Here is a 27,960-nt window from a genome sequence, read left to right as displayed (position 1 = left end):
TCAACACAAGAACCCTTTCTGTAATTTTCGACGGTGGTCGGCAAGTTGTCAAAAATTTCATATTAAGAAACTGAACTTTTGTGGCAGTTGCCTAAAAATCCACAAAAAATTCTGGAATACAGATCTCGATGGACTGAATCGAAAAACACTACCGGTTGGTGGTCCTGGACCAAGATTTCCAAATATTTTTTCCAAAGTGACTTTTTTAAATATTTCAGGAACTAGGATTTTTCATTTTCACGATTCTGAAAAAAGTGTTGCATTTTTCGAAGAAATAAACCCACAAAGAACTATAGGTCAAAATTAACGAAATATTTTTTTTGTAATAGTTGCTGCTGTAAAGGCAAAATTTTTGTGAAAAATTCAATCTATGGAAAAGTCGTCCACAAAAAAAAATGGAATACAAATTTCGACGAGCTAAATCGAAAGTAGCATAATTCCCTTTCGAGATTCTAAAAAATATTCGAAGTAATAAAGTCCAAAAAACTTCTGGATTGAATTTCATATTGAAAAAATGAACTTTTGACGAAGTTGCCAAGCAATTTTAAAACATCCCAAAATTGCCATATTTTGTGTACGCAATTCTGAAACAATGGTAGGAATCAAAATTTGAACTTTACTTCAAAAAGTAGCGTTATTTCACTTTTGTGATTCTCAAGAAACGATGGGAATGACAAATTTTCGAAGTGAAATGAAAAGAAATTCTGAAGAAATTTTTAAAGAAATAAAACCGACAAAATCTTTTGGAAATTGAAATCAACACAAGAATTTCTTTTAGTAATTTTCGAAGGTGGTTAGAAAAAGGTCAAAAATTGCATATTGAAAAATTAAGCTTCTACCCACAAATTCACAAAAAAATCTGGCATATATATAAACTCATTTTATTTGAGAAAATCAATAGATTCAAATGAAACTATTCGCAGTAAATCCTCCAACAAATCATATGATATGATCTAAAATAAAACACAAACAGGAATTGGTGGAAATGCAATAGGTTCGGGTATTATTTAATGGGCCAAAGAAAATGTCGATTTTAAATAAAAAATTATCGCTGTTTACAGTAATTTTAACTGTGTACACATGGAAGTCAATTTTTTCATTCAAAGATGCATGGAGCGAAAAAAAAATGTTGGTTTGAAGCAGTTATTCGTGTCAATGGGGAACATCTGGTTCAACTATGGAAAGCAAAAAATCCCATTCAAGTTCATCTCATCCAAATAAACAAGTTAAATAATTTTACTTTACGACGAGAATTCGAGCAGTAAATTACGAAACGAAAGACCTAAAGTTTGCATTAAACTTAAATTGTTCTCTATAACCTCCTCGTGTCTCGGCACGCTTAAATCACTTAGTCAACAACTCTTTAATACCCAATATTTAGACCGATATTTAACTTGATAAAGAGATGGGAATTTTTTACAAAAATTGTGAGTAATATTTGTTGATAACTAACCCTTGGAATTATCGTCTTTCTTTATTACGAGAAAAGTGAAAACAAAGGCCGACTTTCGAAAAAATGCGCACACATTACAACCATCCTCGCCTCTCACACGCCCACCCTCCACTAATCTCTCGTTTGCGTGATTACGCTGAATTTCCCCAGACTTGACCATGCACCATGCACCTACATGTCAACTGCACGACGAGTATTCTCCGGGTGGCCGCTCCTTCAGTGAACATAAAAACACACTTCACCTAGCTCGGACGCCACTAAAAAAGTGTTTAATTTTCGTAGCTGCTGGCTAGAAAAGCAGACATCCGCTACGTACTCATTTCGTCCGATCGGCTCTAATAGATTTGGAAGCATAATAACGGCTATTTGCCGGCATTAGCCGCACCATAATAACAATAATCGAGTGTCTACCTGAAGTTCGGGGCTGGCATCAAAGTTGTACGCCGATGGTCTGCCTTCCAGTGTGGAAAAGGCGACGTTTCCGCCACGTAGAGGCGAAATGTCCGAGTACTCCGAGGTGCAGAGGGCCCGCGTTTCTTCTCCTCGGGTGGTGTGCTCGCTGTCGGGGAGACCGTAGGTGTCGCGACATGTGGCACTGTGGAATACATGGGTGTTAGATGGGTTGCATAGTCTACTGTAGTAATTTGTTGAATTTTAGTACAACGAATGCGTTTTTGTGTCCGCTAAAAGTTGATTTTGCAAACGTTTTAAGGTAATCTTGGTAAATCGTCAATCAAAATTTATTCATTTATCCCTGCCAAAAAATTGATGACGTCATCTCCAAATTTTGCCGAATAAATCCTCTGAAATATACAAAATAATTTATCCAGAGTGATTAAAAAATTAATGAATGACGCAGTGTATTATATTGATTAAATCAAGAACGACTCACTCCATTTTCCCTAAATTTTGGATTTATTTATTTACCTTCGATCAATTTTTTCATATTACAATTTTTCGTTTTTTCATTTGTTTCAATTTTTCGATGTTTCTTTCGATTTTATGGTTTTTCGTTTATTCAATTCTTCAGGTTTTTCTTTTCTAAATTCTAGATTTTTCAAAGTTTTCATTTTGTACTTTTTCGTTTTTTCATTTTTGATTTTTGAATTTTTTTAGTTTTTTCATTTCTTATATTTTTTTCAATGTTTCTTTAGATTTTATAGTTTTTCGTTTATTCAATTCTTCAGGTTCTTGATTTCTAAATTCTAGATTTTTCAAAGTTTTCATTTCATACTTTTTCGTTTTTTTCATTTTTGAATTTTAATTTTGCATTTTTTCCATTACTTTTTTTGATTCGAAAAATAAAAAACTGAAAAACTAAAAAATCGAAAAAGATTGGAAAATAGAAAATGAAAAAACGAAAAATTGCAAATCGAAGAAATGAAAAATCGAAACAATGAAAACTAAAACTCGGGAAATTTAATTTTCATTTTCTCGGCTTCCAAATTTTAAAATTTTTAGCTTTCGATTATAATTTTTCATTTTTCGATTTTTTAGTTTCTCGGTTTTTAATTTTTCGGCTCTTCAATTTTTCAATTCCTTAATTTTTCTTTTTCGTTTTCAAGATTTTTTAATTTTCATTTTCTCGATTTTATATCACATTTTTCGTTTTTTTATTTATTTTATTTTTTCAATATTTCATTTCAGTTCCTCGATTTTCCAATTTTTAAATTTTTCAGGTTTGCAATTTTTGAATTTCTCAATTATCCGATTTTCCAATTATTTTAATTTTCAATGTTTCGATTTTATAATTTTCGTTTTTTCGATTTTCCACTTTTTTGATTTGTAAGTTTTTCAATTTTTAATCTTCGAATTTTCAATTTGTCGTTTCTTCAGTTTCTCAGGTTCTTGATTTTTCAAAGTTTTCACTTTATGCTTATTCGTGTTTTCATTTTTCATTTTTGAATTTTACAATTTTGCAATTTTTCCATAATTTTTTTTATTCGAAAAATAAAATGTCGAAAAACTAAAAAATCGTAAAATTTTGAAAAATTGAAAAATAAAAAATCGAAAAAGTGGAAAATCGAAGAACTGAAAAAATGAAAAATCGAAACACTGAAAACTAAAAATCGAGAAACTTAATCATTTATTTTTAATTTTTCAATTTTTGGACTTCCAAATTTTAAAATTTTTGGCTTTCGATATTATAATTTTTCATTTTTCGATTTTTTAGTTTCTCGGTTTTTAATTTTTCGATTTTTCAATTTTCCCGTTCTAAAATTTTTCAAGTTCTTAATTTTTCATTTTCCAGGTTTTTTATATCACTTTTTTCTCAATTATCCGATTCCTTTCATTTTCGATGTTTCGATCTTACAATTTTGGTTTTTTCGATTTTCCACTTTTTTGGTATTTAAGTTTCTCAATTTTTAATCTTGGACTTTTCAATTTTTCGTTTCTTCAATTTCTCAGGTTCTCGATTTACAAATTCTAGATTTTTGAAACTTTTCACTTTATACTTTTTCGTTTTTTCGCTTTTGATTTTTGAATTTTACAATTTTGCAATTTTTCCATTAATTCTTTTTTTATTCGAAAACTAAAAAGATGAAAAAATAAAACATTGAAAAAATTGGAAAATCGAAAAATTGCAAATCGAAACACTGAAAATTAAAAATCGGGAAAATTAATTAATTTTTCAATTTTTCAATTTCTCGACTTCTAGATTTTTAAATATTTCGCTTTCGATATTATAATTTTTAAATTTTTCCACTTTTCAAAGTTTCAGTTTCAGTTTTTTGGTTTCTCAGCTTTTAATTTTTCGATTTTCCAATGTTTCCGTCCCAGAATTTTTCAAGTTCTTGATTTTTATTTTTCGTTTTCTCGATTTTTTTATTTTCATTTTCTCGATTTCATATCACATTTTCGTTTTTCATTTCTTTTACTTTTTCTGTTTCTTTTGAATTTATAATTTTTCGTTGTTTCGATTTTGGACTTTTTTGATTTTTAGGCTTCTCTATATTTAATCTTCGATTTTCAATGTTCCATTTCTTCAGTTTCTCGGGTTCTTGATTTTCAAATTCTAGATTTTTGAAACTTTTCGCTTTATACTTTTTGTTTTTTCACTTTTGATTTTTGAATTTTACAATTTTGCAATTTTTCCATTATTTTTTTATTCGAAAAATAAAAAGTCGAAAAATTAAAAAATCGGAAAAAATTGAAAAATTGAAAAATAAAAAATCGAAAAAGTGGAAAATCGCAAAATTGCAAATCGAAGAACTGAAAAAATGAAAAATCCAAACACTCAAAACTAAAGATCGAGAAACTTAATTATGTATTTTTAATTTTTCAATTTTTCCAAATTTTAAAATTTTTGGCTTTCGATATTATAATTTTCCATTTTTGGATTTTTTAGTTTCTCAGTTTTTAATTTTTCGATTTTTAATTTTTCCGTTCTAAAATTTTTCAAGTTCTTAATTTTTCATTTTCCAGGTTTTATATATCACATTTTTCGTTTTTTCATTTCTTTTATTTTTTCAATGTTTCTTTCGATTTTATAATTTTTCGTTTATTCAATTCTTCAAATTTTCAATCTTTGGTTTTTCATTTCCTCGATTTTCCAATTTTTAAATTTTTCGATTTTGCAATTTTTGAATTTCTCAATTATCCGAGTTTCCAATTCCTTTAATTTTCAATGTTTCGAATTTGCACTTTTTCGATTTGAAAGTTGTTCAATTTTAAATCTTTGATTTTTCAATTTTTCTTTTCTTCAGTTTCTCAGGTTTTTGAGTTCCAAATTCTAGATTTTTAAAACTTTTCAATTTATACTTTTTCATTTTTGTTTTTTGAATTTTACAATTTTGCAATTTTTCATTTTTTTTTTTATTCGAAAAATAAGACGAAAAACTAGAATATCGGAAAAAATTGAAAAATAGAAAAATGAAAAAATGAAATATTGCAAAATTGAAAAAGTGGAAAATCGAAAAATTGCGAATCGAAACACTGAAAATTACAAATTTAGAAGGTTAATTCGTTTTTCAATTTTTCAATTTCTCGACTTCCAAATGTTTAAATATTTCACTTTTGATATTATAATTTTTCGTTTTTCAATTTTTTAGTTTCTCAGTTTTCAATTTTTCGATTTTTCAATTTTTCCGTTTGAAAATTTTTCAGGTTATTAATTTTTCTTTTTCGTTTTCTCGATTTTTTTGAATTTTCATTTTCTCCATTTCATCACATTTTTTGTTTTTTCATTACTTTTATTTTTTCAATGTTTCTTTCGATTTTATCATTTTTCGATTATTCAGTTCTTCCAAATTTTCGATGTCTGATATTTTTGAATTTTTCAATTTTGCAATTTTAGAATTTCTCAATTATCCGATTTTCCATTCCTTTCATTTTCAATGTTTCGATTTTACAATTTTCGTTTTTTAGATTTTGCACTTTTTTGATTTTTAAGTTTCTCAATTTTTGATCTTGGACTTTTCGATTTTTCGTTTCTTCAATTTCTCAGGTTCTCGATTTAAAAATTCTAGATTTTTGAAACTTTTCAGTTTATGCTTTTTCGTTTTTTCGCTTTTGATTTTTGAATTTTACAATTTTGCAATTTTTCCATTAATTCTTTTTTTATTCGAAAACTAAAAAGATGAAAAAATAAAACATCGGAAAAATTGGAAAAACGAAATATTGCAAAATCGAAAAATTGCAAATCGAAACACAGAAAATTAAAAATCGAGAAAATTAATTCGTTTTTCAATTTTTCAATTTCTCGACTTCCAGATTTTTAAATATTTCGCTTTCGATATTATAATTTTTAATTTTTCCACTTTTAATAATAATAATAATACTTTATTTACGGCTAAGCCAATATTACAAAATAGTATTTACATGTTGAGGAGAGTTTCAGTTTCAGTTTTTTAGTTTCTCAGTTTTTAATTTTTCGATTTTCTAATTTTTCCGTCCCAGAATTTTTCAAATTCTTGATTTTTATTTTTCGTTTTCCCGATTTTTTAATTTTCATTTTCTCGATTTCATATCACATTTTCGTTTTTCCTTTCTGTTATTTTTTCTGTTTCTTTCGAATTTATAATTTTTCGTTCTTTCGATTTTGCACTTTTTTGATTTTTTTAGGCTTCTCAATATTTAATCTTCGATTTTTCAATGTTTCATTTCTTCAGTTTCTCGGGTTCTTGATTTTCAAATTCTAGATTTTTGAAACTTTTCACTTTATACTTTTTGTTTTTTCACTTTTGATTTTTGAATTTTACAATTTTGCAATTTTTCCATAAATTCTTTTTTGATTCGAAAAATAAAGAATCGAAAAACTAAAACATCGGAAAAAATTGAAAAATATAAAAATGAAAAAACGAAAAGTTGCAAAATCGAAAAATTGAAAATGAAAGAACTGAAGATATGAAAAATCGAGAAACTTAATTTTTTCAAATCTTCAATTTCTCGACTTTAGATTTTTAAATATTTCGCTTTCGATATTATAATTTTTCGTTTATTCAATCTTTGATTTTTCAGTTCCTCGATTTTCCAATTCCTTTAATATTCAATGTTCCGAATTATTTTTGTTTTTTCGATTTTGTACTTTTTTGATTTTTAAGTTTTTCAATTTTTAATCTTAGATTTTTCAATTTTTCGTTTTTTCAGTTTCTCAGGTTCTTGATTTCCAAATTCTAGATTTTTGAAACTAATCACTTTATATTTTTTCGATTTTTGATTTTTAAGTTTTGAATTTTACAATTTTGCAATTTTTCAAAAAATAAAAAACTAGAACATCCGAAAAAGTTGAAAAAAACGAAATACATATTGCAAAATCGAAAAAGTGGAAAATCGAAAAATAGCAAATCGAAACGCTGAAAATTAAAAATCGCGAAAGTTCATTCATTTTTTCAATTTTTCACTTTTCAAAGTTTCAGTTTCAATTTTTTAGTTTCTCAGTTTTCAATTTTTCGATTTTTCAATTTTTCCCTTCCAAAATTTTTCAAGTTCTTGATTTTTATTTTTCGTTTTCCCATTTTTTAATTTTCATTTTCTCGATTTCATTACACATTTTTCGTTTCTTTTATTTTTTCTGTTTCTTTCGATTTTTAAATTTTTCGTTTCTTCAGTTTCTCGGGTTCTTAATTGCCAAATTCTAGATTTTTGAAAACTTTTCTCTTTATACTTTTTCGTTTTTTCACCTTTGATTTTTGAATTTTGCAATTCTGCAATTTTCCATTAATTCTTTTTTTATACGAAAAATAAAAAATTCAAAAACTGAAGATGTGAAAAATCGACAAAGTTAATTAATTTTTTCGACTTTTCAATTTCTCTACTTCCAAATTTTTAAATATTTCGCTTTCGATATTATAATTTTTCATTTTTCGTTTATTAGTTGCTCAGTTTTTAATTTTTTGATTCTTCAATTTTTCCGTTCCAAAATTTTTCAACTTCATTTTTATTTTTAGTTTTCCCGATTTCTCAATTTTCATTTTCTCGACTTTATTTCACATTTTTCGTTTTTTCATTTTTTTATTTTTTCGATGTTTCTTTCAATTTTATAATTTTTCGTTTATTCAGTCTTTGATTTTTCAGTTCCTCGATTTTTCAATTTTGAAACTTTTTAAATTTCTCGATTTTTAATCTTGGATTTTTCAATTTTTCGTTTCTTCAATTTCTGAGGTTCTTGATTTCCAATTCAAGATTTGAAAAATGAAAAAACGAAAAATGAAAATACTGCAAACAAAAAGTGGAGAAACTCCAAAATCGAAAAAATTAATGAACCCAAAAATTGGAAAGAAGAAAAATTTTAAAATCCCAAAATTGTAGAATCGTCAAAATTGCAAAGTCAAAAAACTGTAACACTGAAAGATCAAAAAATTGAAAAATTAAACATCGAAAAATGGAAAATTCAAAAATCCAAAAATCGAATAAATGAAGAAGTTTTAAAAAGCAATACTTGAAAAACAGAAAAATTCTAAACTCCTAACATTAAAAAAAAAACATTATTTAAAAAATCCCAAACGAAAAATTGCAACTCGTAAATTTGAAGAAATAAAAAATGAAGAATCCAAAAATTGAAAAATTAAAAATCGAAATACTGAAAAGTCGAATAAATGAAAAAAAATTAAAATCCAATAATTGAAAAATGAACAAAATTCTAAAATCGTAAAACTGTAAAAATTGCAGCTCAAAAACTGAAGAAACGAAAATTGAAAAATCGAAAAGTTAAAAACCGAAAAATTGCAAAATCCAAAAATTGATAAAAATTTCACATTGAAAAAAATAAAAAACCGAAAAGAAAAATTCCAAAACGAAAAACTGAAGACACGAAAAATTGAAAAATCGAAAAATTAAAAACTCGTGAAATTGCAAAAATCGAGGAATTTAAAAAATCTACAAATTGAAACATTCAAAATTTAAAAATCGAAAAACTGAAAAATTTAAAAATGAAAACTCCAAGTAATGCATTCGTAAAATTGAAGAATCAAAAAAACGAAAAGTTGAAAACTGAAAACTCGAGAAATTTTAACACAAAAAAATCTAAAATGTGAAAAAACAAAAAATATAAAAATTGAAATATTCAAAGAAAATAATTTTTCAAACAGACAGGATTTATTGGCTGCACTTCAGAAAAAAGTTCCGTCGAAATAACCTTCGCCCAATTTTTTTCGAAGCAGTTGCCCTCAATACACTAGTTCCTCTTGCGTGTGCCCACTTTTTGTCTGTACAATCTTACAACCCGGTTTTGTTTTAGAGCACAGAGACTCGTTATAATTCAAATCCAAACAAAGTGTATGATAAATTGCCAAGTGGAAGGGCATTAAAGGTACACGCATCACGTGACTGGCACAGGAACAATTTCAAGCAAGCTGTGCAATAAGTTACAATGTGAATATCCTATTCAGCCTGACAGACAATAATTAAGTATTACCACCATTTTTGAGACATACCACGGTTTATCATGCCTAAAATACACAAAGCTGCGATTTACGGTAATGTGAAGACTCGACGTTTACGGCAAAATATGGGCACTTATTTTTGTCTTCGGGGCGCGTTTTCACTTCACCGAAATTTCTTACCACCCAGAATTAAGCGAAAAGATGATGATAAACAGGACTTGCTAATCCGAATGTGCGAAAGAGTATATAAAAAAAGCAAATATTGACCATAGATCTCTAACTGGTAGCTTAATTTTAAGTTTATTGTGTGTACTTTGCGACACCTAGCATTATTAATAATTCTTACATGACATCATCTTGTGCAAATACTCGACGCCGAACTGACATCATATGTGTTAATTTTTTGTGACAAAAAATTGGTAGTTTTTTATTGACAAAATTAGGTCACTTTTTGCGTCATATCGAGTAACGACAGAGTAAAAATATTCGGGATATCGTACACTAGCTTAAAACAGTACAATTTCTACGCAAAACTTCGACTAACGTCATCACTATTTGATGGGGATAAAACGGCCTACTTGTTTTTACCTGTAATATTGGTACGGAATCCACTGCGTACTTTCGGACGTCTTCTTAAAAATCGAAAAGCTCTCGGGTCTGGGCGAGTAAAACCACAACCTCACGTACGTAATATCGAACGCTTTCCCTGTAAAAAAGCAATAACGTTAAGACACCAATCAAGACCTGAACAGGTTCGGCCGATTTATCAATGAGGGGGAAACGGTTCAATGAATTAAAATTTTTGCCGGTCGCCTCGACGACGGGTTGAAAGGAAGACCATGATTCGTCGGACACCCACATTCCCGATAGTAGCAGAAAACAGCAGGAAGCATAAATCAGAATCTCGTTTTTGATCGGCCAGACGTACGTGGGCTCGAATTGGTCTCTTAATAGACGTTGAATTGTTGCTATTTATTTCTAATAAATCGCACCGTTAGTTACTTTGTTGGAGATAGTATCGTTGTACAATACCTGGTTGCGTGATGGATGGATACATGTTCGTAGACAGTTGCCATTTCGAATTGCATCATTATGGTACTGTGGAAAGTGGACTGATATGAGGGGGATTTGTATGCGGCGTTTAATGGTCAGGAAAAGTAATGAAAGGATTGTTTATGTTGTGGGATGATTGTTTTCGATGACATAGAAAAGTATACACATGTTATCGTCTGATTTTTTAGTTTCTTCATAAAACAACAAGATCAAAATATTTATAATACAGTATTTTAGGTCAATAACAACAACAAATTTGTTTCAAGTTTAAAGCTGGAGTGTTTTTAAATAAAAATTCACTCTTCAAAACAGTTTTGAACATTATCTGCTAAATTAATTTTTTGAATTACAAATTTTTGGGTAATTTTCTTGAATTCAATATTTGGCTCAAGACACCATTAAAAAATGGGAATGGAAGCTCTTATCCACTATATTACGTATCAATTAACCTAAAGTCAGAGGGACTAAAGAAAAATCTAGGAAAAGAGATGAGCCATTTTTGGAAATAAGTAGAAGTAGAAGAATTAGGTTTTGGGGCGAAGTTCACGTTGAAGATTTCATGAAATCGGGAAGATCTTAGAGGTATATTGTTTTCAAGAGAGACAAAACTGAAGAATCTGGTTCTAAATCTTAAACTAGCCAATTTTCGTCCATTTTTGGGCCCAATTTTGGAAATTATACATTTTGTACTTTAGTTCTTTTAACAGTTGAAGAGATTTTTTTTGTTTTAAACAATTCTGAAAAAAATTTCGAAAAAGATTTCGACCCGGTGAAGCAATTTTTAATGTCAGGGCATTGATATTTCTACTGGTTTACTAGTTATTGTGGAAAAATCGACTTAGAATTATTTTGAGCCACTAAATTTCAACGTTGAAAAATCATATCTTTCCAACCGGTCCTCCAATTTTCATAAAGTTTAATTTTACTTGTAACTCCAACCTTCTTCTTTCATGGAAAAAATCCACATCTTCGTGGAACCCGGAGTTTTTCCTGGACAACACTGGAAATGCATGGGTGTATCGCAAGCTCAAAATTTATTAGACATTTAGAATTTAATTCCATTCGTCAACGGCTCAACTCTTTAAAAACAACAGAAATCGTGTTTTCTGGTTCTAAAACTTAAACTCGCCAATTTTCGTCCATTTTTGAGTCCAATTTTGGAAATTATACATTTCGTCTTATAGTTCTTCCAACTGCTGAAGGATTTTTTTTTAACGTTTGAAACAATTCTGAGAAAAAAATGTTCGAGTAGATTTCGAACCGGTGAACCAATTTTTTATGTCAGGACACTGATATTTCGGCTAGTTTTCCACTTATTGTGGAAAAATAGGTTTAGTAAAAATTGTAGCTTCTAAATTACAAATTTGAAAAATCATGTCTTCCGAACTGGTCCCCAAATTTTCATGATCTTCAATATTTCTTGTAGCCCCAACGTTTTCCTTTAGTGGAAAAAATTCTTATCTTTGTAGAAGCCGGAGTTTTTCCCATACGAAACCAGAAGTGCAATCGTATATCACAAACTCAAAATTTGCTGGATCTTTGATTTAATTCCATTCATCAACGACACAAGACTTTAAAAACAACACAAATCGTGTTTTTTGGTTCTAAGTCTTAAACTAGCCAATTTTCGTGCATTTTTGGGTCCTATTTTGAAAAAATTAGACATTTTGCCCTATGTTCTTCCAACAGTTCACAGAATTTTTTTTAATGTTTCAATTAATGCTGAAAAAATTTGTAGAAGTAGATGTCGACCCGGTGAAGTATTTTTTAATGTCAGGACACTGATATTTCACCTGGTCTTCCGATTATTGTGAAAAAATACGTTTAGCAAAATTTTTCTCTACTAAACTATAAATTTGAAAAATTGTATCTATCGAATCGGTCCTCCAATTTTTATGAAGTTTCATTTTTCTTGTAGCGCCAACTTTTTTCTTTAATGGAAAAAATTCGCATCTTCGTGGAAGCCGGAGTTTTTCCTAGACGAAACCGGAACTAGAATCGTGTATCATAAACTCAAAATTTGCTGGACCTTTGATTTAATTCCATTCATCAACATATAAAATCTTTAAAAGCAACAAGAATCCTGTTTTCGGGTTCTAAATCTTAAACTAGCCAATTTTCCTCGATTTTTGGATCCAATTTTGGAAATTATACATTTTGCCTTATAGTTCGTCCAACTACTGAAGGAAATTTTTTTTGCACGTTTGAAATAATTCTGAGAAAAAAATGTTGGAGTAGATTTTGAACCGCTGAAGCAATTTTTTATGTCAGGACACTGATATTTCGGCTAGTTTTCCACTTATTGTGGAAAAATAGGTTTAGTAAAAATTGTAGCTTCTAAATTACAAATTTGAAAAATCATATCTTCCGAACTGGTCCTCAAATTTTCATGATGTTCAATATTTCTTGACTCCAACGTTTTCCTTTAGTGGAAAAAATTCTTATCTTTGTAGAAGCCGGAGTTTTTCCCATACGAAACCGAAAGTGGAATCGTATGGCACAAACTCAAAATTTGCTGGATCTTTGATTTAATTCCATTCATCAATGACTCAAGTCTTTAAAAACAACACAAATCGTGTTTTTTGGTTCTAACTCTTAAACTAGCCAATTTTCGTGCATTTTTGGGTCCTATTTTGAAAATTAGACATTTTGCCCTATGTTCTTCCAACAGTTCACAGAATTTTTTTTAATGTTTCAAATAATTCTGAAAAACTTTGTAGAAGTAGAAGTCGACCCGGTGAAGTATTTTTTAATGTCAGGACACTGATATTTCACTTGGTCTTCCAATTATTGTGAAAAAATACGTTTAGCAAAAATTTTCTCTACTAAACTATAAATTTGAAAAATTGTATCTATCGAATCGGTCCTCCAATTTTTATGAAGTTTCATTTTTCTTGTAGCGCCAACTTTTTTCTTTAATGGAAAAAATTCGCATCGTCGTGGAAGCCGGAGTTTTTCCTAGACGAAATCGGAACTAGAATCGTGTATCATAAACTCAAAATTTGCTGGATCTTTGATTTAATTCCATTCATCAACGTATAAAATCTTTAAAAGCAACAAGAATCCTGTTTTCGGGTTCTAAATCTTAAACTAGCCAATTTTCCTCGATTTTTGGATCCAATTTTGGAAATTATACATTTCGTCTTATAGTTCTTCCAACTGCTGAAGGATTTTTTTTTAACGTTTGAAACAATTCTGAGAAAAAAATGTTCGAGTAGATTTCGAACCGGTGAACCAATTTTTTATGTCAGGACACTGATATTTCGGCTAGTTTTCCACTTATTGTGGAAAAATAGGTTTAGTAAAAATTGTAGCTTCTAAATTACAAATTTGAAAAATCATGTCTTCCGAACTGGTCCCCAAATTTTCATGATCTTCAATATTTCTTGTAGCCCCAACGTTTTCCTTTAGTGGAAAAAATTCTTATCTTTGTAGAAGCCGGAGTTTTTCCCATACGAAACCAGAAGTGCAATCGTATATCACAAACTCAAAATTTGCTGGATCTTTGATTTAATTCCATTCATCAACGACACAAGTCTTTAAAAACAACAGAAATCGTGTTTTCTGGTTCTATATCTACAACTAGGCAATTTTCGTCCAATTTTGGGTCCAATTTTGAAAATTATACATTTTGTCCTAGCGTTCTTCCAAGGGATTTTTTTGTTTCAAACAATTCTGAAAAAAATTGTGGATGTAGACTGCGACCCGGTGAAGCAATTTCTAATGTCAGGACTTTGATATTTCTACTGGTTTACCAGTTATTGTGGAAAAATCGACTTAGAAATATTTTGAGCCACTAAATTTCAAAGTTGAAAAATCATATCTTTCGAACCGGTCTTCCAATTTTCCTCAAGTTTAATTTTTCCTGTAGCTCCAACTTCCATCTTTAGCGGAAAAAATCCGCATCTTCGTGGAAGCCGGAGTTTTTCCTGGACGAAACCAAAAGTGCATGGCTGTACCACAAACTCAAAATTTTGCTATACATTTGGCTTAATTTCATTAATCAATATTTGAAGCCTTTAAAACCAATAGAAATCATGTCTTCTTGTTATGAATCGCAAACTAGTAATTTTTCGTCCATTTTTGGGTCCAATTTTGGAAATTATACATCTTGTCCTATAGTTCTTTCAACAGTTGAAGAGATTTTTTTATGTTTCAAACAATTCTGAAAAAAATTGTGGAAGTAGATTTCGGCCCGGTGAAGCGATTTTTAATGTCAAAGCATTGATATTTCTACTGGTTTACCAGTTATTGTAGAAAAACCGACTTAGAAATATTATGAGCCACTAAATGTCGAAGTTGAAAAATCATATCTTTCGAACCGGTCTTCCAATTTTCATCAAGTTTAATTTTTCCTGTAGCTCCAACTTTCTTCTTTAGTGAAAAAATCCACATCTTCGTGGAAGCCGGAGTTTTTCCTGGACGAAACCAAAAGTGCATGGCTGTATCACAAACTCAAAATTTTGCTATACATTTGGCTTAATTCCATTAATCAATATTTGAAGCCTTTGGAACCAATAGAAATCATGTCTTCTGGTTATGAATCTCAAACTAGTCATTCTTCGTGCATTTTTGGGTTAAATTTTGAAAATTATACATTTTATCCTACAGTTCTTCCAACAGCTGAAGGGATTTTTTTTTTTTAGTTTTAAACAATTCTGAAAAAAATTGTGGAAGTAGAATTCGAGCCGGTAAAGCAATTTTTAATATCAAGACACTGATATTTCGCCTGGTTTTCCAATTATTGTGGAAAAATAGGTTTACCAAAAATTTTTGCTACTAAACTATAAATTTGAAAAATCATGTCTTTCGAATCTGTCCTCCAATTTTCATCAAGTTCAACATTTCTTGTAGCCCCAACGTTCTCCTTTAGTGGAAAAAATTCGCATCTTTATGGAAGCCGGAGTTTTTCCTAGACGAAACCGCAAGTGGAATCGTATATCACAAACTCAAATGGAACTTTGATTTAATTCCATTCATCAATGACTCAAGTCTTTAAAAACAACAGAAATCGTGTTTTCTGGTTCTATATCTTAAATTAGGCAGTTTTCGTCCATTTTTGGGTCCAATTTTGAAAATTATACATTTTGTCGTATAGTTCTTCCAATAAGCTGAAGGGAGTTTTTTTATGTTTCAAACAATTCTGAAAAAAAATGTGGATGTAGATTGCGACCCGGTGAAGCAATTTCTAATGTCAGGACTTTGATATTTCGCCTGGTTTACCTATTCTTGTGAAACAATCTACTTAGAAAATATTTTGAGCCACTAAATTTCAAAGTTGAAAAATCATATCTTTCGAACCGGTCCTCCAATTTTCATCAAGTTTAATTTTTCTTGTAGCTCCAACTTTTTTCTTTAGTGGAAAAAATCCACATATTCGTGGAAGCCAGAATTTTTCCTTGGCGAAACCGGAAGTGGAATCATGTATCACAACCTCAAAATTTGCTACATCTTTGACTTAATTCAATTCTTCACGGTCTGAAGTCTTTAAAACCAACAGAAATTGTGTCTTCTGATTCTAAAACTAAAACTAGCCAACTTTCGTGCGTTTTTGCTTTCAATTTTGAAAATTGAAATTTTTGTCTCATTTCTTCCAGCGGCTGAAGTAATAATTTCTTTAATGTGTCAAAAAATTCTGAAAAAATCCTGGAGGTGAATTTCAAACCAACGAAGTAATTTTCTGTGTCAACGTATTGATATTTGTCTGTTTTTCCAATTATTATAGGAAAAGTCGATTTAGTAAAATTTTAAGCCACTAAACTTTAAATTTGAAAAATCATATATATTAAACCGGTGCTCCGAATGTCATGACTGTAAATTTTTGTTGTACCCCCAACCTTCTTCTTTAGTGGAAAAAATCTACACCTTCGAGGAAGCCGGAGTTTTTCCTGAATGAAACGGGAAGTGGAATTGGTGTATCACAAACTTAAAATTTGCTAGATCTTTGACTTAATTCTATTCATCAACGTCTAAAGTTTTTAGAACCAACAGAAATTGTGTCTTCTGGTTCAGAAACTAAAACTAGAAAACTTTGGTACATTTTTGCTTTCAATTTTCAAAATTGTAATTTTTGTCTAAGTTGTTTCAACGGCTGAACCAATAACTTTTTTAATATTTCAAAAAATTGTGAAAAAAATTGTGGAGATGGATTTCAAACCACGGAAGCAATTTTCTGTGTCAACACATTGATATTTTGTCCGTTTTTTCAATTATTGTAAAAAAATCGATTTAAAAATCTTTGAGCCACTAAAGTTCAAATTTAAAAAATCATATTTTCTGAACCGCTCCTCCAATTTTTATCAAGTTTAAATTTTCTTCTAGCTTCAACTTTTCTCTTTAGTGAAAAAAATCCACGTCTTCATAGAAGCCGGAGTTTTTCCTTGACGAAATCGGAAGTGGAATCGTGTATCACAAACTCAAAATTTACCAGATCTTTGACTTAATTCTATTCACCAACGTCTAAAGTTTTTAGAACCAACAGAAATTGTGTCTTCTGGTTCAGAAACTAAAACTAGGAAACTTTGGTGCGTTTTTACTTACAATTTTGAAAATTGTAATTTTTGTCTCAGTTGTTTCAACGGCTGAACCAATAACTTTTTTAATATTTCAAAAAATTCTGAAAAAAATTGTGGAGGTGGATTTCTACCCAAGGAAGCAATTTTCGGTATCAATCCATCGACATTTTGTCTGTTTTTCCATTAATTCTTACAAAAATTGTTCAGGAAAAATTTTGATACACTAAAGTTCAAATTTAAAAAATCATATCTTCTGAACCACTCTTCCAATTTTGATGAAGTTTATTTTGTTTTGTAGCCCCAACCTTTTTCTTTAGTAGAAAAAAAATTACGTCTTCATGGAAGCCGGAGTTTTTCCTGGGCAAAACCGGAAGAGGAATCGTGAATCACAAACTCAAAATTTGCTAGACCTTTGATTTAATTCTGTTCATCAATGTTGAAAGTCTTTACAACCAACAGAAATTGTGTCTTCTGGTTCTGAAAACTCCAACTAGTCAACTTTCGTGCGTTTTTGCTTTCAATTTTAAAAATTGTAATTTTTGTCGCAGTTCTTTCAACGGCTGAAGTAGATGATTTTTTTAACGTTTCAAAAATTTCTGAAAAAAATTGTGGAGGTGGATTTCAACTCAAGGAAGCAATTTTCGGTATCAACACATCGACATTTTGTCTGTTTTTCCATTAATTCTAACAAAAATTGATCAAGAAAAATTTTGAGACACTAAAGTTCAAATTTAAAAATCATATCTTCTGAACCACTCTTCCAATTTTGATGAAATTTATTTTGTTTTGTAGCCCCAACCTTTTTATTTAGTGGAAAAAATTCACGTCTTCATGGAAGCCGGAGATTTTCCTGGGCAAAACCGGAAGTGGAATCGTGAATCACAAACTCAAAATTTGCTAGACCTTTGATTTAATTCTGTTCATCAATGTTTAAAGTCTTTACAACCAACAGAAATTGTGTCTTCTGGTTCCGAAAACTACAACTAGCCAACTTTCATGCGTTTTTGCTTTCAATTTTAAAAATTGTAATTTTTGTCTTCGTTCTTTCAACGGCTGAAGTAGATAATGGTTTTTTAATGTTTCAAAAAATTCTGAAAAAAATTGTGGAGGTTGATTTCAACCCAAGGAAGCAATTTTCGGTATCAACACATCGACATTTTGTCTGTTTTTCCATTAATTCTAACAAAAATTGATCAAGAAAAATTTTGAGACACTAACGTTCAAATTTAAAAAATCATATCTTCGGAACCACTCGTCCAATTTTGATGAAGTTTATTTTGTTTTGTAGCCCCAACCTTTTTCTTTAGTGGAAAAAATTCACGTCTTCATGGAAGCGGGAGTTTTTCCTGGGCAAAATCGGAAGTGGAATCGTGAATCACAAACTCAGAATTTGCTAGACCTTTGATTTAATTCTGTTCATCAATGTTTAAAGTCCTTAAAACCAACAGAAATTGTGTCTTCTGGTTCTGAAACTACAGCTAGCCAACTTTCGTGCGTTTTTGTTTTCAATTTTAAAAATTGTAATTTTTGTCCCAGTTCTTTCAACGGCTGAAGTAGATAATAATGATTTCTTTAATGTTTCAAACAATTCTGAAAAAAATTGTGGAGGTGGATTTCAACCCAAGGAAGTAATTTTCGGTATCAACGCATCGACATTTTGTCTGTTTTTCATTAATTCTAACAAAAATTGATCAAGAAAAATTTTGAGACACTAAAGTTCAAATTTAAAAAATCATATCTTCTGAACCACTCTTCCAATTTTGATGAAGCTTATTTTGTAGCCCCAACCTGTTTATTTAGTGGAAAAAATTTACGTCTTCATGGAAGCCGGAGTTTTTCCTGGGGAAAACCAGAAGTGAAATCGTGAATCACAAACTCAAAATTTGCTAGACCTTTGATTTAATTCTGTTCATCAGTGTTTAAAGTCTTTACAACCAACAGAAATTGTGTCTTCTGGTTCTGAAACTACAGCTAGCCAACTTTCGTGCGTTTTTGTTTTCAATTTTAAAAATTGTAATTTTTGTCTCAGTTCTTTCAACGGCTGAAGTAGATAATGATTTTTTTAATGTTTCAAAAAATACTGTAAAAAATTGTGGAGGTGGATTTCAACCCAAGGAAACAATTCTCGGTATCAAACGCATCGACATTTTGACTGGTTTTCCATTAATTCTAACAAAAATTGATCAAGAAAAATTTTGAGACACTAAAGTTCAAATTTAAAAAATCATATCTTCTGAACCACTCTTCCAATCTTGATGAAGTTTATTTTGTTTTGTAGCCCCAACATTTTTCTTTAGTGGAAAAAATTCACGTCTTCATGGAAGCCGGAGTTTTTCCTGGGCAAAACCGGAAGTGGAATCGTGAATCACAAACTCAAAATTTGCTAGACCTTTGATTTAATTCTGTTCATCAATGTTTAAAGTCTTTACAACCAACAGAAATTGTGTCTTCTGGTTCCGAAAACTACAACTAGCCAATTTTCGTGCGTTTTTGCTTTCAATTTTAAAAATTGTAATTTTTGTCTTAGTTCTTTCAACGGCTGAAGTAGATAATGGTTTTTTAATGTTTCAAAAAATTCTGAAAAAAATTGTGGAGGTGGATTTCAACCCAAGGAAGTAATTTTCGGTATCAACGCATTGACATTTTGTCTGTTTTTCATTAATTCTAACAAAAATTGATCAAGAAAAATTTTGAGACACTAAAGTTCAAATTTAAAAAATCATATCTTCTGAACCACTCTTCCAATTTTGATGAAGCTTATTTTGTAGCCCCAACCTGTTTATTTAGTGGAAAAAATTTACGTCTTCATGGAAGCCGGAGTTTTTCCTGGGGAAAACCAGAAGTGAAATCGTGAATCACAAACTCAAAATTTGCTAGACCTTTGATTTAATTCTGTTCATCAGTGTTTAAAGTCTTTACAACCAACAGAAATTGTGTCTTCTGGTTCTGAAACTACAGCTAGCCAACTTTCGTGCGTTTTTGTTTTCAATTTTAAAAATTGTAATTTTTGTCTCAGTTCTTTCAACGGCTGAAGTAGATAATGATTTTTTTAATGTTTCAAAAAATACTGAAAAAAATTGTGGAGGTGGATTTCAACCCAAGGAAACAATTCTCGGTATCAAACGCATCGACATTTTGACTGGTTTTCCATTAATTCTAACAAAAATTGATCAAGAAAAATTTTGAGACACTAAAGTTCAAATTTAAAAAATCATATCTTCTGAACCACTCTTCCAATCTTGATGAAGTTTATTTTGTTTTGTAGCCCCAACATTTTTCTTTAGTGGAAAAAATTCACGTCTTCATGGAAGCCGGAGTTTTTCCTGGGCAAAACTGGAAGTGGAATCGTGAATCACTAACTCAAAATTTGCTAGACCTTTGATTTAATTCTGTTCTTCAATGTTTTAAGTCTTTACAACCAACAGAAATTGTGTCTTCTGGTTCTGAAACTACAACTAGTCAACTTTCGTGCGTTTTTGCTTTCAATTTTAAAAATTGTAATTTTTGTCTTAGTTCTTTCAACGGCTGAAGTAGATAATGATTTTTTTAATGTTTCAGAAAATTCTGAAAAAAAATGTGAAGGTGGATTTCAAAGCAAGGAAGCAATTTTCGGTTTCAACGCCTCGATATTTTGTCTGTTTTTCCATTAATTCCAACAAAAATTGGTCAAGAAAAATTTTGAGACACTAAAGTTCAAATTTAAAACATCATATCTTCTGAACCACTCTTCCAATCTTGATGAAATTTATTTTATTTTGTAGCCCCAACCTTTTTCTTTAGTGGAAAAAATTCACGGAAGCCGGAGGTTTTCCTGGGCAAAACCGGAAGTGGAATCGTGAATCACAAACTTAAAATTTGCTAGACCTTTGATTTAATTCTGTTCGTCAATGTTTAAAGTCTTTAAAACCAACGGAAATTGTGTCTTCTGGTTTTGAAAATAAAACTAACCAACTTTCGTGCTTTTTTGCTTTCAATTTTGAAAATTGTAATTTTTCTCTCAGTTCTTCCAACGGCTGAAGTAATATTTTTTTGTTTCAAAAATTTCTGAAAAAAAATTGTGGAGGTAGATTTCAAACCAAGAAAGCAAATTTCTGTGCTAACGTATTGATATTTTATCTGGTTTTCCAATGATTGTAGAAAAATCGATTTAGTAAAAATTTGTGGCCACTAAACTTTAAATTTGAAAAATCATATCTTTCAAACCGGTGCTCCAAATGTCATGAAAGTTAATTTTTGTTGTACCCTCAACCTTTTTCTGTGGAAAAAATTCCACGCCTTCGAGGAAGCCGGAGTTTTTCCTGGATGAAATCGGAAATGGAATTGTGTATCATAAACTCAAAATTTGCTAGACCTTTGATTTAATGCTATTCATCAATGTCGAAAGTCTTTAAAACCACCGGAAATTGTGTCTTCTGGTTTTGAAACTAAAACTAACCAGCTGTCGTGCTTTTTTGCTTTCAATTTTGAAAATTGTAATTTTTGTCTCAGTTCCAAGGGCCGAAGTTAATATTTTTTTAATGCTTCAAAAAATTCTGAAAAAAATTGTGGACGTAGTTTTCAAACCAAGGAAGCATTTTCGGTGTTAACGTATTGATTTTTTGTCTGTTTTTCGAATTTATTGCAGAAAAATTGATTTAGTAAAAATTATAACCCACTAAATTTTAAATTTGAAACATCATATATTTCAAACCGGTGCTCCAAATTTCATAGAGGTTATTTTTTCTTGTACCCTCAACCTTTTTCTTTAGTGGAAAAAATCCACACCTTCGAGGAAGCCGGAGTTTTTTCTGGATGAAACCGGAAGTGGAATCGTGTATCACAAACTCAAAATTTGCTAGACTTTGATTTAATTCTATTCATCAACGTCTAAAGTCTTTAAAATTAATAGAAATTGTATTTTCTGGTTCTGAAACTACAACTAGCCAACTTTCGTGCGTTTTTGCTTTCAATTTTGAAAATTGGAATTTTTGTCTCAGTTCTTCCAACGGCTGAAGTAATAATTTCTTTAATGTGTCAAAAAATTCGGAAAAAATTGTGGAGGTGGATTTCAAACCAAGGAAGCCATTTTGTGTGTCGAGGTGTCGATTTTTTGTCTGTTTTTTAAATTATTGTAGAAAAATCCATTTCGAAAAAATTTTAAGCCACTTAACTTCAAAATTCGAAAATCATATCTTTCAAACAGGTGCTCCAAATTTCATGAACGTTAATTTTTCTTGTACCCTCAACCTTTGTCTTTAGTGGAAAAAATCCACGCCTTCGAGGAAGCCGGAGTTTTTCCTGGATGAAATCTAAGTGGAATTGTGTATCACAAACTCAAAATTTGCTAGACCTTTGATTTAATGCTATTCATCAAGGTCTAAAGTCTTTAAAACCAACAGAAATTGTATCTTCTGGTTCTAAAACTAAAACTAACCAACTTTCGTGCTTTTTTGCTTTCAATTTTGAAAATTGTAATTTTTGTCTCAGTTCTTCCAAGGGCTGAAGTAATATTTTTTTAATGCTTCAAAAAAATTTGAACAAAATTGTGGAGGTAGTTTTTAAACCAACGAAGCATTTTCGGTGTTAACCTATTGATTTTTTCTCTGTTTTTCGAATTATTGTAGAAAAATTGATTTAGTAAAAATTATAAGCCCCTAAACCTTAAATTTGAAAAATCATATCTTTCAAACCGGTGCTGCAAATTTCATCGAGGTTATTTTTTCTTGTACCCTCAACCTTTTCCTTTAGTGGAAAAAATCCACACCTTCGAGGAAGCCGGAGTTTTTTCTGGATGAAACCGGAAGTGGAATCGTGTATCACAAACTCAAAATTCGTTAGCCCTTTGATTTAATTCTATTCATCAACGTCTAAAGTCTTTAAAACCAACAGAAATTGTGTCTTTTGGTTCTGGAACTAAAAGTAGCAAACTTTCTTGCGTTTTTGCTTTCAATTTTGAAATCGTAATTTTTGTCTCAGTTCTTCCAACGACCAAAGTAATAATTTTTTTAATGTTTCAAAAATGTGTAAAAAAATGTGGAGGTACCTAGATTTCAGTCCAAGGAGACAATTTTCGGTGTCAACGTATTGATATTTTGTCTGTTTTTCCAACTATTCAAAGAAATCGATTTAGAAAAATTTTGAGCCACTAAACTTCAAATTTAAAAAATCACATTTTCCGAACCGCTCCTCCAATTTTCATGAAGTTTAAATTTTCTTCTACCCCCAACTTTTTTCTTTAGTAGAAAAAATCCACGTCTTCATAGAAGCTGGAGTTTTTCCTGGGCGAAACCGGAAGTGGAATCGTGTATCACAAACTCACAATCTTTGACTTAATTCCATTCATCAACTACTAAATACTCCAAAGTCTTTAACATCATTAGAAATTATATCTTCTGATTCTAGAACTTAAACTAGCAAACTTTCGGCATTCTTTGACAAATTTTGAAAATTGTAATTTTTGTCTCAGTCTCAGATAACGGCTGAAGTGATAATTTTTTTAATGTTTCATACAATTCAGAAAAAAATGTGGAGGTAAATTTCAACCCGGAGAAGCAATATTTAGTATGAACACATTGATATTTTGTCCGCTTTTCCAATTAGATATTCTATTTTCATTTTTGAAAAAACATATCTTTCGAACCGGTCCTCCAATTGTCATAAAGTTTATCTTCCTTGTAGTGGCAACCTTTTTCTTTAGTGGAAAAAATCTACAACTTCGAGGAAACCGGAGTTTTTTCTGCAGGAAACCGGAAGTGCATCCCAAACTCAACATTTTCTAGACATTTGGCTTAATTTAATTTAATTAATCAAATTCTAGGGTCTTTGGAGCTTTGCAGAAGTCTGAAAACAGCTAACTTTCGTATTTTCGTACATTTTAGTGTCCAATTTTGTAAATTGTAATTTTTGTCCTGGTTCTTCCAACGACTGAGGTGATAAATTTTTAAGTGTTTCAAATAACTTTGAAAAACAGAAGAGGCAGAAACTTGAATGCAAGAAATCCATAAAAGGTCGATAACAAATTAAAAAACGTATAACACAGAGAAATGAAAATACAGAAGAAACAAAAAAGAAAGTCAAATTACCAAGTTAATCGATCAAAAGAGAATTAAAGATATTCAGCAGAAGAACGAAGTTAGGAAAGAGGTCTCAGAAGGAACCTAAATTAAAACTCAAGACAGACGATGAACAGGGAACCCAAAAAGAGAAGAATAAAGACCAAATTAATGTTTAGATGGCAAGGTAGAAGAAAGGGAGAAAAAAACGCACAGATGTTTCATAGTGTGATCAAGGATTTCTTGATCGACCAAAATTAAGTCGAAGAGAAGGGTTATATAGAACATAGAAAGACACCTATGGCAATTTGCACTAGAGCTCGATTGTTAGACTTGTTGTCACTAAAGGTGTCTTGAGTTTCTGAACCTTCAATCTTTGACAAACGTAACAATACATATTTTTTGACACCTAAGAAGAAATTCTTCACAGCAATGTCGTTATGTTATGGTTAAATTTAAAGTAACTTTGTCTTTTTACGTGGATCTTCACCGGTCCCTCACCTTTAGCATCTTAGTCCTTCTATGTCCACATGTCTTGGAATCGTAACTTCTCAGCCTGCCGCTTTTGCCTCAGCTTCCAACAACTTTCGCGTGAGAATGTACCACCGCGGAATTCCCGACATCTCTTTTGGGCGTAATAACAGTCTAAAATTTCAAATTACACTCGCTGGCGACCCGATAAAAATGTAGACGACAAAGTCAACGGCTGCCTTTTACGGTCATCGCATTCGTCGCGTGCCAAGCGCCACAGACTGAAAACCGTGGAAATGGTAAACGAAAGAAATGCAGCTTGTCGTCTGCACGTCATCGCGAACGGCGCTATATGACGGCCGCACAAATTATATGGACATTCACTACATGTTTACGGCCCATTTTAAATTCTCGGATGTCTGTTATGGTTATGCTTCCGTATATGGGAACAGGCCGGGGCACAAAACAAAAGACGCCGCATTGTTTGTTTTATAAGGCTAAAAGGGTATGGATAAAGAGCTACCACTTGTCGGCGATTTAGTGCGGACTTCCTCGCTCGGTTATGGACGGTGGGAACCGAATTCGAAATATGTGGGACAATGGACCGGCGGGAAAAGCGCAGAAATAGATATGGAAAAGAGAACAAAACGGAGATGAGAGGAGTTTTTATTTAAGGTATAGCGTGTCGTATGGCGTTGAACCGATCTACATTCCTGCATGGTCGGAGCGGGATCTCGGGTTTGACAAAAAAATCTCGAGGGAACGCACACCTGTTGGATTTATTGGGCCGGATTTTCAAGGACTGTAGGAATTTTGGGACTTTTCGATCGTTTTTGTGTTGTCTGTGAAGAAGGAATTAGGACTAGACGACCAAAATTAACTATATGTACTGATAGCAAAATTTGCTACCACAGTTTTCAAAATCGACGCTAAAAGCGCATCAAAGTTGTATGGTTTAAGTTTTGAAACCACAAGACGCGATTTCTGCAACTTTTGCCTTAATTCTGGTTTTTTCAAGGAAACCTCCTCCTTCCAGGAAGGTGTCCATTTTTTCTACCATAGAAAGAGGTTGAGGCTACTAAACAAATCAAACTTCATCAAAATCGGAGAATCGATTCGGAAGATATGATCGAATTTCTGAATTTTTTTTCAATTTTTCCATTTTGAATTTTACAATTTTCAAGTTCTTATTTTTTTCGATTTAAAATTTTTAGATGTTTCATTTTTCAAGTTCTCGATTTTTAATACGTATTTTATTTTTCAAGTTTTTTTTTAATTTCTCGATTTTTCAAGTTTTTTTTTAATTTCTCGATTTTTCAGTATTGCAATTTCCAATTTTTTGGATTTTATTTTTTTTTCGACTTTTCAGTTTTTAAATTTTACAATTTTGAAAAAATCCCCAAACCCAAACAGTCCCAAGAAGCTCTAGAAATCCAAAAAATCGAAAACAATAAAAAAAATCAAAGAATTTACAATATTCAAAAAATCTAAAAATCCAAGAAACCCTGAAAATCTGGTGCATAATTTCAAAAATTTAAAATGGAAAATATCCCAAAAATCCAAAAAAAATCAGTAAATTATAAAACAAAAAATAAAACATCCAAAGAGCCCAATAATCCAAAATACACAGTATACTTGGTCAAAAATTTCATTTATGAAAATGTCGTCTAAAAATTCTCAAAAAATTCAAAATCATAGACTTGCCTTGCTGATTACAAAAATATAGCGTGTTTATGGTAACTGAACAATATTTTCGGAAAATTCGGTTGTAATTCGAATTTTTTGAAAATTTTAAAAATTGCGTCAATGGGTGATTCTGGAAAAACGTTTGGAGTTATCGCAGAAATGAGGTCGGAAGTAACTTCTATGACCCCAAATCTACAAAAAATGTATTTAGTTAAATTTCGAAAATCGTCGAAAATTTTCTGGTTTGAATTTTTCGATTTTACAAGTTTTTTATTTTAATTTTTCTAGTTTTTAATTTCATAATTTTGAAATTGTTCCTTTTTTCAATTTTACAATTTAGCAGTTTTTAGGTTTTTCAATTTTCCGATTTTGTAATTTTAATTTTTCAATTTTTCCGTTTGGATTTTACAGTTTTGAAATTTTTCCCTTTTTCAATTTTTAGAGAGATATTTTGGTATTTCGATTTCTAGTTTCTCAACTTTTCGATTTAAAATTTTTTTAAAGTTCCCGATTTTTATTTTTCATTTTTCGTTTACTCAGTTTTTCAATTTTGTGTTTTTACGTTTCGTTTCTCCGTTTTTTCAAATTCAAGGTTTCGACTCCTTAGTTTTGCATATTTTCGGATTATCAATTTGACCATTTTGCAATTTTTCGATTTTTTAAATTTAAAATTTTGAAAATCTTCCATTTTACGATTTTACAATTTTACAATTTTTCGAATTTCCAATTTTACAATTTCGCAATTTTTTAATTTTACAATTTTGGAGTTCTAGCTTTCGAGTTTTCGATTTTTCAGTTTTTAGATATTTTTGTTTTTCGTTTTTTATTTTTCGATTTTTGGTTTCTAAACTTTTTCATTTAAAAGTTTTAGCATTTTTTAATTTTTAATTTTTCAATTTTAAAGTGTTCGATTTTTAATTTTTTCGATTTACAATTTTTTAATTTTCGACTTTTAGAATTTTCAATTAACACTTGCGATTTTTAGGTTTTTCAGTTTTTAGATAGGTATTTTGATTTTTAGATTTTTAGGTTCTCAATTTTTCGATTTTTCATTTTTAAAGTACTCCATTTTTAATTTTTCATTATTCGGTTTTGCTATTTGTCAGTTTTGTATTTTTTCAAATTTCCAAGTTGTCAATTTTCAAGTCTTCGATTTTTCGGTTTCCCGATTTTCCAATGTTTCGATTTATTTTTAGAATTTTTGATTTTTGAAGTTTTCGATTTGGAATTTTTTAATTTACGATTTTTCAGTTTTTAAACTTTTTCTTTACAATTTTGAAATTGTTGCATATTTCAATTTTCTAATTTTTCAATTTTTTATTTTTGCATCTTTTCGAATTTCAATTTGATCGTTTTGAAATTTTTCGGCTTTTCAAATTTAAAATTTTGAATTTCTTCCATTTGCCAAATTTACAATTTTACAATTTCGGAATTACTTCACTTTTCAATTTTTAGAATTTTTTGATATGTTGATTTTTCTTTTTTCCTATTTTTCTATTTTTAGTTTCTCAATTTTTCGATTTTTCAATTTTTACATAGGTGTTTTGATTTTTCGATTTTTAGTTTCTAAATTTTTCTTTTCTTCAGTTTTTCGATTTAAAATTTTTAGATACATATTTCATTTCTCAAATTCTCGACTTTAATTTTTCATTTCTCGATTCAATTCCACAATTTTATATTTTTTCAATTTTTCTGCATTTAGATTTGTCAATGTTTCGATTTGCAGTTTTTAAAATTATTTTTGATTTTTTGAGTGTTTTTATTTTTAATTTAAGATTTTTCAGTTATTAAATTTTTTATTCTACAATTTTGAAATTCTCCCATTTTTCAGTTTGAAATTGTTCAATTTTCGATTTTGCGATTTTGCAAATATTTTCGAGTTTTAGGGCCGGTTGCATAAACGCAAATCAAATTTAATCTCTGATTAA

At 30.2% G+C, this 27,960-nt stretch overlaps 1 protein-coding gene across 1 annotated transcript in view; it reads right to left on the bottom strand.

Moving 5' to 3' along the window:
- Positions 1–27,960, bottom strand: part of Lanb2 (Laminin B2) — a 178,744-nt gene that overhangs the window by 94,348 nt on the left and 56,436 nt on the right. The window contains exons 3-4 of the mRNA XM_064069309.1: positions 9,865–9,982; positions 1,865–2,048 (exon numbers count right to left, since the gene is read on the bottom strand). Of these exons, the coding sequence (XP_063925379.1) occupies positions 1,865–2,048; positions 9,865–9,982 (302 nt within the window). The remainder of the gene's footprint in view (positions 1–1,864; positions 2,049–9,864; positions 9,983–27,960) is intronic.

The sequence above is a fragment of the Zophobas morio genome, unplaced genomic scaffold (genome assembly GCF_036711695.1).
Source record: "Zophobas morio isolate AGI-343-1 ecotype UQ-CSIRO unplaced genomic scaffold, CSIRO_AGI_Zmor_V1 ptg000031l, whole genome shotgun sequence".
In the NCBI taxonomy this organism is placed as follows: domain Eukaryota; kingdom Metazoa; phylum Arthropoda; class Insecta; order Coleoptera; family Tenebrionidae; genus Zophobas; species Zophobas morio.
Note: the sequence above shows the minus strand (reverse complement) of the source record. Positions and strands in the feature narration are given on the sequence as shown.